A 14494-nucleotide genomic window follows, 5' to 3' on the forward strand; every position below is an offset into this window, starting at 1 on the left:
GAGCTGGCAAGGTGATGTCAAGAAAGTTAAACTTGAAGAATGAGACTTGGATTTCTAAATGAGATCAGGGGAAAAAAGAAAGCAGAGTTAATAGGGGAAATCAAGACGGAAACAGTCAACACTCCAGCTCCGTTTGGGAGAGGGCTTAGAAATCAATTCTTCCTGCTTGTTCTAAAATGGTTCTGCCAAAAAAAAAAAAAAAAAACCCGACACTGTTACAGACTTTTTATTTTTTTGGTTTATTCGGTCTTCTTTAACACAGCCATTGTTAGTTCAACAATCTAACGTTTGGGGTACATTATTGCAAAATGGGGACATAGCTGTGTAGGTTATGCCATCAATATGCCGGTTAATCCTATTTTTCTGTCTGTAGCACAAAGTATCGTTTGTTAATACTGTCTTGGATCACTTCTATCTGTACGGTTACTTACGGTGAGTGGCACGGACTAAAGGTAGGAGTTTGCTCCCTGGCACAAGTGTCTCTAAACTAAAATAGTTTCCTTACAACATTAGCATTCTGTAACCAAAAGTAGATAAAGCAGCATTTTAGTAGAGTGTCAGGCCATAGTAAAAATTAGCCTGTCTGAACAAATGTGCACATATACGTAAACACTAGCATGCTTTTGGAAGAATCATATTAATATTCTGTGAAATTAATACATAAATAAAATATGACCTGGGATGAAATTAGCAGTATGTGCAAAAAAAAAAAAAAAAAAGGAAAAACAGAACCCTTCCCTTCCAAAACCTGATGATTTTTAACATCTTCCAGGCCTACGTTACATCATCCGGAGTGTAAAGGTCATTTCAAAGTTGGAAAACCAGAGAGACTAGTAGGATCCAACTTCCTACAAGAGACAGTGCTTATGAATTTTGAAGACTTATGTTCATTCCAATGTTAATGGGACAACATCCTTTTAAACCTCCTTGGAGAAATATTTGGATTTCGTTTACGAAGAGAAATGCAGCTTCAACACAGTAAAACTATGTTTTTGTGTTTTTTGAAAATATTAGAAAATAAAAATATTGCAAAGATACAACCTATTACTCCTGGCTGTAGGACGCTCTCTAGAATTGCTAGTTAAGGAGTGGAATACTTGAGTTAATGCTGTAAATATTTTATCTCTAAGCACGTAGTTTTTCTCTGGCTTCATTGTCTTTGGCACGCTTCCTTTCCTGTTTCTCTTATTTTCCCACTTCTCCTTCCTTTCTTAGTTTTCTCTCCCTGACAGTCCTGCCTTTTCTACACCTTACTTTCTGATGATTATAATCTTTCCATTTTTTTTCCTTCATTTTCAAGGACACTGGTTACGTGAATAACCAACTGAACCTTCTCTTTCAGCCTTTTTTTTTTTTTTTTACAAAGTTGGGTTTTTCCTGAACACATAGTCACTCTTCAGCCTAAATACACACGTGTATTATACATCACACACTTGAAATGCAATCGTGAGGATTCACGGAGTTCTGTGAGACTCAGCATAGTGCTGGGGCGCTGGTCAGCAAGCTGGTGGAACGGTGAGGAGCGAATCCCGTTCCACGACGAGGATCTTGAGTTGCCTCTGGCTTTCCTCACCCCGTCAAACCGATCAGCGTTTTGCGGCTGCTCCGTTTCTTCTTCTGTGCAGTCTTGGAGCGACTGTACAAACAGAGAGCCTAAGAGCAAGTTGGGAGCGGGGCTCGGACAGGTTGCCCTCGTACAGCGTACAGCTGGGTGGTGCGTGTGCTGCTAGGATGGAGGAGACGACGGCGGCAGGGCCGGGGCGGTGCTGGACACGTGCGGGAGCCGCCCCGGTCCCCCGTCACCGGGCACACGGGAGCATCAGGCGCTCTGGTCCACCTGGAGCACTGCAGGCTGCTCTGGCTCCTCATCCGACCGCTCGGCGCCCTCAGAGGCTAGCAGGTAGCCCCCCTCGTAGCGAACCTTCTGGGCCTGTTCCAGGGCCACCGACTCCTCTTCTTCGTCCTCCCGAGCCGTCAGGTCAGCGTCGCCCTCCAGGCCCGCGTTGGCCCCTCTGGAGGCCGGCCTCCCTGCCTCCCCGCCCTCGCTCTTCCCCTCCGCCGGGGCGCTGGCGAGGGACGTTTGGGAAAGGCCCTTGGCCAAGGAGCTCTGCTCCTGCTCCCCGGCTACCTGGTCACTGCTCCGCGTGGCTTCCCACCTGCTCTCATTTTCCGCGGGGCTCTCGCCCTCCCGGACTTTCTTTCGAACGAAGGTGAGGGGAGAGACCTTGAAGGGGGACCTCTTCCCTGAGGATATCTTCTGGTGATTGGAAGCGAGGGACTTCTTAATCTTCTCTCTCCTCTCTACGGATACGATCTTTGTCCCCAGCTTGTTCATTTTCTTCTCGATGTTCTGGCGAGAAAATGCTTTCTTGAGGCTGTCTACCTTCTGGAGGCCAGACCTTTTCATTTTCTCGGCCCTACTTTCTTCCATCGCTTCCTCCGAGCTGTCTTGCAGGGCCTCCTCGTCGTGGGGCGAGTCGTCACCCGAGGAGAGGTCCACCGTGTGCAAGGTTTCCTCCAGGGACTGGTTGTCCTCGGCAAGCTCCTCCTCGCCTTCCGCCGGCCTGGAAGCTGGCTCTTTCACAAACACGCCGGCAGGGATCTCATTTTCTTCCTGAAAAGATGGACAACGTGGGTTTCAGGTTAATAACAGGTTTCACAAATGGGCCTGAGCTGCTGCAACTGGCGGCAAGTCTCTTTCTGGCACGGGGGGCATGACAAGAAACCAAACGTTTGTGGCTTCAGTTTTCTGGAATACGAAGAGTTAATGCTAAACCGGTCAGGTCATTCCCCGGGGCTGGGGAACAGCCTGCGGCCGCTGGCAAGGCCTCGATCAGCCACAGGCAGGCGGAAGTGCGCTGTGGTCCTCATAGACCAGGAGGTTGCTTAGATAAAGGAGCTAAAGTAAGTCACTGGGAACCCAACGGCCTCGGTCCTAACGTCCCTCAAGGTCAAATGGCTCTGTTCCTGCCAAAACCCCACTGCAAAAGAGCCTGGTGGCCGAGTCAGAAGATAAAAAGATGGTGGCAAGGGAGAGGCTTGGACAGTCCTCACGCATCAGACACCACGCGGAGCCTTGGTGGGTTCCTCGCCCGGCCAGGGCTCAGGAAGGAAAGCTCGGCCCACCTCGGTCTCTGCTCAAAACCGCACACTCATTTTTCTGATGATGTGACTTCGGAGTAAGAGACGCCCGGGCCAGCCCCACGGGGGGCCCCAAGCCGCCGACGCCTTGAGGTCTAGGATGCCCTTTGTGGGCCCTGATAAGGAGACGTGGCCTGTCGTGGCCACTCTCCGTGCGGTGAGCAGCAACCCTGAAGTAGCTCATCCGGGCCCTGTTGCCGGCCACGGGGGCTTCCCTGGACAGGAATACTTTGCGCCCCGACCTAGAGCATGGAGTGACGGGGGCTCGGCAGGCGGCCCCTCCCCTGCGCTGTTGCCACACGCCTCTTCCTCGAGCTCCTGGATGCACAGGCGAGGGTGCGTCCCGCCCTGCGTCCCGCCCTGCGTCCCAGGGAGCAGAGCCCCAGACCTTGGCTCCAGCGCGCGAGGGCAATGGTGCCCCAGCACGGCCGGGGGGCAGGTGTCGATGCAGACCTGGCCGCGCAGCATAGGAATCCCTTTCGTTTTTTAAAGTCTTCTTCGAATGCTGGGTAATGAGAGCCAGCCGGCAAGGCGGCCTCACCTTTTCACGCAAAGAAGTGGCACGGGAGAAAGAACGTGGGACGGGGTCTTGGCCGCGCTGCGGAATGGCTGTGTGGCTTTCAGCAAATGACTTAATCTCCGTGGGTCTCAGTTTCTTCCAAATACGAACAAGAGAGTTTGACCCGGATTAGCAGCCTTCAGACTGCACTCCCAGGGGCGCTCGGGGTCCTGCGGGGAGGCCCAGGCGGGCCAGGCTTCAGAGCCTACCCCCACCCTGGCCTCAACCACAGCTTCCGTGTCCGGATCATGTTGTGGACTAACCCTCAGGCTGAGAAGTGACCAGATTTTGTGCATTTAAAAGTCTATCTGGGGTCCACACTTCATGTAAAGGTCATGGTAACAGCAACAATTCCCCTTCATCTTGCAATTTTGATTGACCGAAAAGTAACACTGGGGTTATGATCAAACGCATGCATATTTTTTCGCTTTGTGCTTACAAAAACGAAATGAACGAAGTTCGATATAGGGAAACGTCAAAGTCCCTCTCCTGATGAACCACTGAACGGTCGAACGGTCATACTCTGCGAAGACGCAGCCCCGGGGCTCCCCCTCACACACACATACTCCTACCACAGTCCTTTCCGTAGATTGGTTGGAAATGAAAGATGAAGTCTTGGGTAGAGGTAAACGGCAGAAAATCTGGTCAAATAGACTCTCTCTTAGAGTAAAGAGATTACAGATTCTGTTTCCCAAATCTCTCTCCACAACCGCCAATTTCGAATGTCATAGGAAGTGAGTCAGGAACACAGGGTAAGAGACAAAGTAAAACAATGGAAAAGAGGGATCCCTGGGTGGCTCAGCGGTTTGGCGCCTGTCTTTGGCCCAGGGCGTGATCCTGGAGACCCGGGATCGAATCCCACGTCGGGCTCCCGGTGCATGTAGTCTGCCTCTCTCTCTCTCTCTCTCTGTGACTATCATAAATAAATAAAAATTAAAAAAAAAAAAAACAATGGAAAGGGGTATGGGATTCCCATGAGTCATTGACGACACAGTTGCTCTAGGGAGCAACTTTCCTATGTTGCAGGTCTCAACTCGCTTCTGTTTCGCGGGCCTGTACTCTCCACGAGGGTGGCCGCTTTGGTCTCTCGCTCACTGCTGGGCCCAGCAACTGGCATACTTCGTGGCAGCTCAACAGCCATTTGCTGAGTGAGCGCACGCCTGTTGGGTAAGGGGGCTTTCCCAGGCTTTCCCAGCAAGCCGCGCAGGTGGCCCTACCCGCTGGGGACTACAAGGGAATGGGCTTAGCTCTGTGTCTAGAAGAAAGTTCGTTGATCACAGCTGCCATCGGGAAATGACATTAGGGAAGCGTGCGGTCAGGTGAGCCAGCGACGTGTGGGAGGCATACGCTGCACAGGGAGGGCAGCTGGCAGATGCTGGGAGATCCACGGAACTCCACTTGTGGTTTTTTTTTTGTTTGTTTGTTTGTTTTAAGATTGTCCTCATTTATTTGACAGAGAGAGAGCAGAATAAGAGAGAGCAAGCGAGCACATGAGCAGAGGGGGAGGGAGAAGCAGATGCCCCACGGGGCAAGGAGCCTGCCTGCCTTGGGACTCGATCCCAGGACCCCGGGACCCCAGGACCCTGGGATCGTGACCTGAGCTGAAGGTGATGCTTAACCGACCAAGCCACCCTGGCGCCCCCAAACCCACGGACTCTTTGTGCGATGCTGGGACATTGATACAAGAGCTCTTAGGCCAACTATGAAAATAAACACGGCGGGAGCAGACAGAGTCCAGAATGAGCCGGATGTGTGTTTATAAAGCTAGAAACAAGTGAGACGTGTCTTTTTGACTTAACTGCTTTATGTTTCTTTGTCACTTTAATTACTGGAGCAGCGGTTTGTGTTCTGTCTACCGAGCGGCGTTTATTCTGTGGCTGCCCGGGGCTCCAGTCTGAGGCCGAAGGCCTTCCCTTCACCCAGGAATCTGCGGGTGTCCACGCACACGCGGGGCCTACTTGTCCATTGTGTGTCTTTAGAAGCAGAAAGATATGGACACTCCTCAAAATCTCTACTGCTTCTGCAGAGTGCACGCACCATGCTGGACTCTGAAGTGGCGGGGGGGTGGTGGGGATGATAACCGGCTGGCATTTGGGGCAGGAGATCTTCTGGAAGCGCATGGGCCCTGGTGCCCAGCCCAGCACATGGGCCCTGCCCCCCCCCCCCACACCTCCTGGAAACACTTGGCAGCGCACCTGTCTGCAGGTGACAGGCACTTCCCTCCAGCCTCCTGGCCTCACGTTTTTGATCTGCCTTAGGAGATGTAGGAATCTCTTACAGATTCCCTAGTGATGGCTCCCTGGGGGGGGGGGGGGGCAAGTCCACGCCCTCGGCCCCGTCACCCCCCCCCCCCAGTTACTCCTATAGGCCTCTAGGTCTGCGACCCCTAACACGGCAGTAGGAACCCCGTGGGCTGCGCTGCTCTCTTGGGCACGTCCACCGAGCAGGGCTCCCCGAGCAGCTGCTTGCCCTACAGACTTACTGTCAAAAAGGTCCTGAGCCGCCGCTCTGCAGCTGCTGCGGGTTCTGACCGTTCACAAGAGCCCTTAGGAGTTCTAGGAGAACTAAGGAGCACCCTCCAAGCACGCACGAGCGATGGGCTTGCAGCCCGGGACGAGAGGAGGGACGCAGAGAACTCTCGAGGAGGGCACGGTGCTCCTCACACTCTGGCTTGTTTGCTACTTAGATTGGTTCTCGGGAACCAACTGTCCCAGGTGTGCATGTGGATCCCAACGCAGAGAACCTTGCCCACCTGCCGAGGGCCTCTTGGGTTGGAGCTCCTGGAAGCTGATCCTTGCACGTATGTAGAAGAATACGCTTGAGAAGAGAAGGCCACCCTACGACCCGAGTTAGACAAGGAAGCCGAGAGTAAAAGCTTGAACAAGGCGAGAGAAGCGAGCGGTTCGTGCTTGTGTGTCCCTAACTCATCATCCCTGTTGGTAGAAGAAACGGGCTAGGGCTGTCACAGTCCCGCAGGGATGTGGTGACATCCGGAAGGGATGGGAGGACCGTAAATCTGTGTCCGTGGGATGCTTTATCCAGTAATCTCTAAATACTAGTTATTAAAATGGAACTATGCCCACCTGACATTCTGATTTATAGGTCTCTTTTACACATTGATGGTTTTCTCCAATTTGTGTTTCTGAGCTATAGATTGCCAAGTGGATAAAGCCATTGATTAGAACTGCACCCCGAAGGCAGCTGTCGGTAGAATCAGCAAGTCATAAGAATAAAATGCATTAGTTATAATCCCTGAGCAGTCTTTCACATTGAGGAGGATTTAAAAGTTTCATTATTTTTCAGTGTTATCAAGGGTTCAATTCTTTTTTAAGATCACACTGGTTAGGTGTTCTTTGTTACCCACACACCAACCCCCCTCCCCCAAAACGGAAAACAAATCATTCCGAATTATTTAAAAGCTGATGCCGAAAACCCAGTAAACATGAACTTTGTCATAGCGGGAACAGTGTTTGTTTTTCTTTACCCTTTTTGCAATTCGACTCCGTAATTGCTATTATTAATAAAATGAAAGCTTGCTAGTCACTTTCAGAAACAGAGCCTCTGCTTCTTTGATTAAAAAAAAAAAAAAAAAAAAAAAAAAACGAGTTTACACTAAACTATTATTAGGGTACTTTCCAGATCCAAGATACTTGATTTGGTGATATTAATATAAATCCCACGAAAAATAATTAACACAGTGCAGAAGAGATCTCCTAGAGGATTAAATGCCAAACATGTTTCGTGCAAGGATCCAAACTATAGGACCTGAGCAGCTCTGGAGAATGTTTTTCATTCACTCAATTCTAACAGACCCAGATCACAAAACAATGGGGGCGGCAACATTTACGGGGAAGGGCTGCATCTGAGCAACAGTCCAGTTTTTCCATAAATAAGAGAAAGGAATGATTCTCTTGAAGGAACAATAATCAGTTATTCACTTAACATGCCTGAGGCAGTGCTCACATTCAGTAAGTGCAAATAATAATAAGAGCTAGTATTTTGTTTATCTCAGAAACCAAAAGGATAAGTCGCGCATCGAAACCAGTGCGCCCTCACGGGGACGTTCATCGACGGGACACCCACATGGTGAGCTGTCACATAAAGGGGCCTTGGATTTTCTGTATTCCCGGTTCTTCGACATCCGTAATATCTGTAATAATTTAGCAACTTTCAGAGCAGTGGCTTTGGATAGAGGAAGTAGGGTCTTTAAAAAAGAAATCAGCTTTAAAATAGTCTGAAGATGTTACACTTTTAGCACTTTTCTCAAAACCTGATCTCATCGAGAGAAGCCAAATGATGAATATTTGAACACATTTATAGGCCTGATCCTCCACGAATGTATCCATAGCAAACACCCAACCTCTACTCTTTTCACCCAATTTCACAATTTTATGTGGTTGAAAGTGTAAGCTGTCCATGAGTACGCTCATTTTGTTCCCTAGATTTGAAATCATTCCCAAGCCGCTCTTTCAGATAATCATGACTAAGACCTTCTGGCATAAGTGGCCACCACACCCTCCCGGCCAGTTCCCTGTGAAATTCTAGGCTCTTCAATCAACAGAGAAAATTCCCTTTTGAGGGTAAATTCACTGATTTTCTGTATAAATTCTATTCTTAGGGAAAGGTGGCCCTACGCACCGGCAAAGCAAGCATCAGTCTTATTGTTAGTCTTTCGCATTTGCTTTTTGATCGCCAATCCCTCTGAGTCTTATTTCATTTATACTGGGTCCTATCACAGTATTTTGAGTTCCAACATTGACCTTAAGCTATTGTAAAATAATGTAAAAAAGGAAAGCTGCTAAGTTTAACAAGGATCTTACAATTTGTTTCATTGCTCAAAGAGAGATGAACATTCTCCAGTTTTAGATACTCCTGGCTATAATTTGAGGTAATTGCGAAAGGCACCAGAGTCTGTAAAGCCACGAGGATGTGGTAAGTTCAGCATACATTTGAATAAATAAATAAATATTTAAGATTTTATTTATTTATTCATGAGAGACACAGAAAGAGGCAGAGACCCAGGCAGAGGGAGAAGCAGGCTCCATGCAGGGAGCCCCATGGGGGACTCGATCCCAGGACTCGGGGGTCACACCCTGAGCCAAAGGTAGATGCTCAACCACTGAGCCACCCAAGGGCCCCTAAATAATTTATTTAACTTATATTTATTTACTTTTTAAAATATTTTATTTGAGAGCGAGAGCGAGAGAAAGAGCATGAACGGTGGGGAGGGGCAGAGGGAGAGGGAGAAGCAGACGCCCGCTGAGCACGGAGCCTGTAACGGGGCTTGATCCCAGTACCCCAAGATCATGACTTGAGCTGAAGGTAGAGGTTCAACCACCTGAGCCACCTAGGTGCCCAATGAATAATTTATTTTAAATAGGACAAAGTTTGGGGTTTACAAAAATGCTGACGTGTAAGGACCTCGTAGACAAACCAACTGAGCGACCAACCAAACGGCACCTACAGATCTCGGAGGACACAACAGGACTTTACTAGAAACCTAATCCTCTGAACACTATCGTACTAAATATGCTCAAGTAAAGTGACAGATTTTCTTTCCTCTCTCTCTCTCTCTCTTTTTTTTAATTTTCACATCAATTGTTTTTGTCTTAAATTAGAAAACCAATGAGTTTAGCAAGGGAAAGTCTAGCATGGGGTTCAACTGGACTGAAAATGACAAACTACTTATAGGGTGGTACCTGGTATATTATCTGCCCTCCTTACTCTCTTACCCACCCTCTGCCACTCTGTGAAAACTACTGCCACCGGCAGGGTCTATTTTGGGTAGGCCCTTTGGGCAGAGTCCTTTGCTCTCATGGTGTGTTGGGGGCACACAACTGATTTCAATACGGAAGTTATCGTACAATGTATGGCAGGGAGTCGAAGAGTGTGGGTGCGTAGGTGTCTTTTCATAAATCCCATAAGCATAACTGTTTTAAGATCCCGAGTAGGGTGGGGTCATTTTTTACTCAAGAGCCATATATCGAACCAAGCAGAAGGATGGCCTCCACTCTGTGCCAGGGCATTTCAGATCCGCCCAGAAAGAGCTTCTACTCCTTGAGGTCCTACACCACGCCAGTCACTTAGCATTCTAAATAGGTTCTTCCTTTTATTCCTCATCCTGTAAGAGAGCTAGGAAAGGAGCCTTCATGTGTAAAAGCACACGGTGAAATCAATTTTATGTTGAGATCACATCCCGGCCTCATGGCCTGCTTACCAAGTAACGTCAAACAAGAGACAGACGTCCTTGAATCTCAGCATCATCATCTGTGAATTGGGGACAAATGAGATGATGCACAGAAAGCCACTTAGAGCATGCAGGGATTACTAACAGGGCTCAAAAATATTTTGTTCCTATTAATATCCTCAGTGTACAGATGAGAAAACAGAAGCTTGGAGAAGCTACAAAGTGTGCACAAGATCACATATTTGGCAAGTGGTGAAACTAGAATATGAACCGGTGTCTATGGGACAAAATATAGCTTCTCAACCCTGAACCTGGAGCACTTTCCAGCACAAGTTAGTATTTCATCCACTGGCACAATTACTACCGTGGAAACCCTACTTTATGAGAAAGAACAACCCTGCCATGAAGAGACTGCACCTGTAGTTGTTTGTTTGTTTTCAAAATAATCATCTTACAATGTCTTGAGAGTTGAGGTTACTAATATCCTTCAGGCTACTGATGGGTCTTCCATGGCTTAAAAAAGGTCCGGTTCCTTGACTTTAGTCCCTTGTCTCCTAAACTGTTCTTTCAAAAAATAAAAATAAAAATAAATAAAAATAACAAAAGTGTCCTGGGGCACCTGGGTGGGTCAGTTAGTTAAACATCTCCTTGAGCTCCCGTCATGATGCCGGGTCCTGGGACTGAGCCCTGCATCGGGCTCCCTGCTCAGGGGGGGAGCCTGCTTCTTTCTCCCTCTGCCTCTCCCACTCCCCCTACTTGTGCTCTCTCTCTCTCTCTGTGAAATAAATAAATATCTTAAAAAAAAAAAAAAAAGCGTCCTTTGGGGCTGCTTGCTAAGAGGTGCAGAATGGGGCCTGAATCCGTTGCTTTGGATTCTCTTAGCTGCCACCTGGTCTCGAGCACCGCCGTTGCGCCCTTCACTCACTCTATGGGAGCTCCTACCATCTCTGGCTACAATTTCACACCTGTCAACCCGATGTGGCAAAACAGGAGACCGTGGTGGGCTCAACAGCGGCCCAAGCCTTTAAGTTCCCCAACCGTTGTTTTTTTTTTTTTTTAAGTCAGATTTAGAATTCTCTTGAATTTTTAGTCACGTAACTTCTCCATCCCTGTCCCCAATATCTACAGAGCATCCGTGGCAAAATGAAACATAAATCGATCGCGACGAATTATGATTTCCCTCCGAGAGGTGCTTCCCTCACCCCCTGATCTAATGGACAGAGGACAAGAGATAATCTCCCTGATTCACATGGGAAGGAGGAAAATTTCCTTTGATGACTCAGATTTAAGCATGTCCGTACAAGTTTGGTTTTGTTTGGAGACCAGTATTTAATTTAGAAATGCCTTGAGAGCTGAGATTCCGAATATCTCTTAGGCTAATAAAGTAAGGATCTTCCATAGCTTAAGAAAGGCGCAGTCACTGTATCTCTTTTCGGTTCATCTGGTGCATGGAAAGCTATTCCATTTGCATGACAAGCTAAAAACCATCTGGGCTGCAAAAGCCTGCGAGGTATAGGAGGACATCAGCTGCCTGAAGCTTTACATCAAGCGCAATTTGGGGAGGACAAAAAAGCAGCCAGATGAGTCTTTCCTTTTATGGCGGGAAGGAGGCTTAGGTTCTAACTTGGCAGAGCAGATTCATTTAGAAAAAAGAAGGCTCCCTCGGTTTAAATTCCAATTTCTAAATCTCCCCTGGGAGATGAAGGCTCTTCTTGTGTGCCTTTCACAATCAAACAGTTGGTTATAGCCTCTCCCATGCACGGCTTTGAAATCCTCCCCTATTCACATGGTCACAGGGAGCCGGCCCCGGGGCAGGGTCGCACTTGCTTCCTGGGCTCCGCCGCAGGCCTGGCCGCGGTCCACAGGGCGGAAGGGCCTCCCCAGTGGGCAGGGCTGCCCTGGGGCTCACAGGTGCCCACGCGGCCGAACAAGGGCCCCACGCAATCTCCCTGTCCCCAGATACCCTCTTGCCACATTAATTGCATCACTGATGCATTAAAAAAAAAAAAAATTAAGTGGCCTTTTTCTTCTAAGGCAACCATTGAAAAGAGAAAAATATTGAAGACCAGCCTTTGTAACTAGAGCTGATAACCCCGCTCGGATTTCGCCTTCCAGTCGGCCTTTCCCGAGGTGGTGAGACCCGAACCTCCCGCGCCTGTGGGGAGTTTTGCTAGAGAGTAGCAAAGACTGCTTCGGCCAAAAGAATCTTAAAGGAAGGGACTAGTTCAAGTCTAAGGGCCTTGGTCTTCAGTACTTGGTCAACGCTTAAAACGGTCCTGAGTTTGACCTCTTGGTTAAAAACAGAAAAACAACAAACAAACCCAACTGACACCATCATCTCATTTGGAAGCCCGCACAGAGTGAATAAACGGCCTCGGAGGGGGATCCCTGGGGGGCTCGGCGGTTTGGCACCTGCCTTAGGCCCAGGGCCTGATCCTGGGGTCCCGGGATTGAGTCCCACATTGGCCTCCCTTTGTGGAGCCTGCTTCTCCCTCTGCCTGTGTCTCTGCTACCTGCCCCCCCGCCCCCCGTCTGTCATGAATAAATAAATAAAATCTAAAAAAAGGAATTAAGAAGTTCCTGATCATAGACTCATTTACTTGCAAACAAAACAAAAAAACAGCCTTGGAGTTACCGAGCCCTGTGCGGTTCACAGCTGCGCTCAGAGCCCTGGGTTCCTAATGCAGAAAGACAGGTGAGGGTGGCCAGGGCATGTGCACCTGCTCGCCCTCCCCTCCTGTGTGGGACACATCTAGGTGGCCCTGGCCTGCTACGCCCTGGGCCTGGCCCTATGTGCAGGTTCCATGCACGGACTGGTGCTGCTGGCAGGTGGAGATGGCAGGCAGGGACGGCAGGTGGGGAAAGGGTGTCAAGGGTGCTGTCCTGGCAGGTGGGGACGGCAGGTGGGGCAAGAGAGGATGGCAGGCAGGGATGGCAGGTGGGAACAGCAGGTGGGGACAGCAGGTGGGGAAGGGGCATCAAGGGTGCAGTCCTAGCAGGTGGGGACGGCAGGTGGGGTAAGAGAGGATGGCAGGCAGGGATGGCAGGTGGGGACGGCAGGTGGGGACAGCAGGTGGGGAAGGGGCATCAAGGGTGCAGTCCTAGCAGGTGGGGACGGCAGGTGGGGTAAGAGAGGATGGCAGGCAGGGATGGCAGGCGGGGACGGCAGGTGGGGACAGCAGGTGGGGCAGGAGAGGATGGCAGGCAGGGACGGCAGGTGGGGACGGCAGGTGGGGATGGCAAGTGGGGACGGGGCATCGAGGGCGCGGCCCTGGCAGGAGGGGAGGGCAGGCGGGGCAGGTGGGGACAGCAAGTGGAGACGGCAGGCAGGGACTGCAGGTGGGGCAGGTGGGGACGGCCAGTGGGGACGGGGCGTCGAGGTGGGGCCCTGGGGGGCTGAGGGGCTGGGGGGCGGGGGCCGGGGCGGGCCGAGGACTGACCTGGAAGACGAGCACGCGGAAGCGGCGGCGCGCGAGCAGCCGCGCGTGCTGATGCTGCAGCCGGGCCACCTGCGCGCCCCGCCGCTCCACGCGCTCGCGGACGGCCTGGGCCTGGGCGCTCAGCCCGCGGGCCTGCCGCAGGAGCCCGGCCACCGCGCCGTCCGTGGCCGCCTGGCGGGCGCAGAGGTCGCCCAGGTCGCCGCGCACGCGGCCCACCGAGCCCTCCAGGCCCGCCTGCCGCCGCCCGAGGTCGCGCTGGCCCCGCCGCACGGCGTCCAGCATGCCGGCCAGCTGGTCCAGCAGCGCGAGCACCGTCACGGCGCTCACCTGCGCGGCGCCCACCTGCGCGGAGCCCCAGGGCGCGTCCCCCGGGGCCCCCGGGCGCGGGCGGCGGCTCGGCGTGGGCGGCGCGGGCGCGGGCGCGGGGCCGGGGCTGGCGGGCCTCTCCTGCCACGGGGCGGGCCCCGGGTGCCGGCTGTCCTCGGCGGCGGCCAGGTGCTCCCCCATGGCGGGGGGCGGGGGGCGGGGGGCGGGGGCCCCGGGGTGCGGGCCTCTCGGGCGGCAGCGGGCCTGGAGCGCAGGGCGGGGGCTCAGCCCGGCACCAACTGGCCGGGGCGCGGCGTTCCCGCGGCTCTTAAAGGCCCTGCTCCGGGGCGGGGAGGGATGGGGGGGCGAGGGCCCCGGCCCAGAGCCGCTGGGGCCCCGGAGCATGCACGCCCTTCCTAACCCGCTCCCCTGGCACGGGCCCTTTCCTGCAGGCTCAGCTTTGCTTTCCTAGCGCTCTCTCCCTTCAGAAAAGCGGTTCAGGCCCATATTTCCATCATGACTTCATCCAGAGGCGGAGAAAAACACGCTGGCTTGGCTCAGCTCCACCGCCTCCCGTTGGCTACGGCCAGTAAACTTTTCTCTGGCTGTTGTGCTGCAGATGCAACACAGAGCGCCTGTGCGTGTGCCTGTGCCTGTGTGTGTGCGTGTGTGTGTGTGTGTGAGAGAGAGAGACCTGGCTGCTCTGCTGCAGATGCAACACAGAGCACCTGTGCCTGTGCCTGTGCATGTGCATGCGCGTGTGTGTGAGACCTGGCTGCTGTGCTGCAGATGCAACAGAGTGTTTGTGTGTGTGTGTGTGAGAGAGAGAGACCTGGCTGCTGTGCTACACATGCTACACGG

At 51.8% G+C, this 14494-nt stretch overlaps 1 protein-coding gene across 1 annotated transcript; it reads right to left on the reverse strand.

Annotated features, from left to right (window-relative positions):
- Nucleotides 1-219: 219 nt before the first annotated feature.
- On the reverse strand, nucleotides 220-14038 carry CAVIN2 (caveolae associated protein 2). The gene is made up of 2 exons (XM_038585897.1): nucleotides 13328-14038; nucleotides 220-2614 (listed from the first exon to the last, which is right to left on the reverse strand). The coding sequence occupies exons 1-2, from the start codon at nucleotides 14036-14038 to the stop codon at nucleotides 1820-1822; spliced, it is 1506 nt and encodes a 501-aa protein (XP_038441825.1). The 3' UTR covers nucleotides 220-1819.
- Between the last annotated feature and the right edge of the window lie 456 nt (nucleotides 14039-14494).

The sequence above is a fragment of the Canis lupus genome, chromosome 37, assembly GCF_011100685.1.
Source record: "Canis lupus familiaris isolate Mischka breed German Shepherd chromosome 37, alternate assembly UU_Cfam_GSD_1.0, whole genome shotgun sequence".
Taxonomy (NCBI): domain Eukaryota; kingdom Metazoa; phylum Chordata; class Mammalia; order Carnivora; family Canidae; genus Canis; species Canis lupus.

Coding starts and splice junctions, on each gene's coding strand:
- CAVIN2 (XM_038585897.1), bottom strand. CDS start 14,038: ATGCTCCGGGGCCCCAGCGGCTCTGGGCCGGGGCCCTCGCCCCCCCAT. Junction 2,615..13,327: donor TCCGCGTGCTCGTCTTCCAG/GTCAGTCCTCGG, acceptor CCATCTTTTCAG/GAAGAAAATGAGATCCCTGC.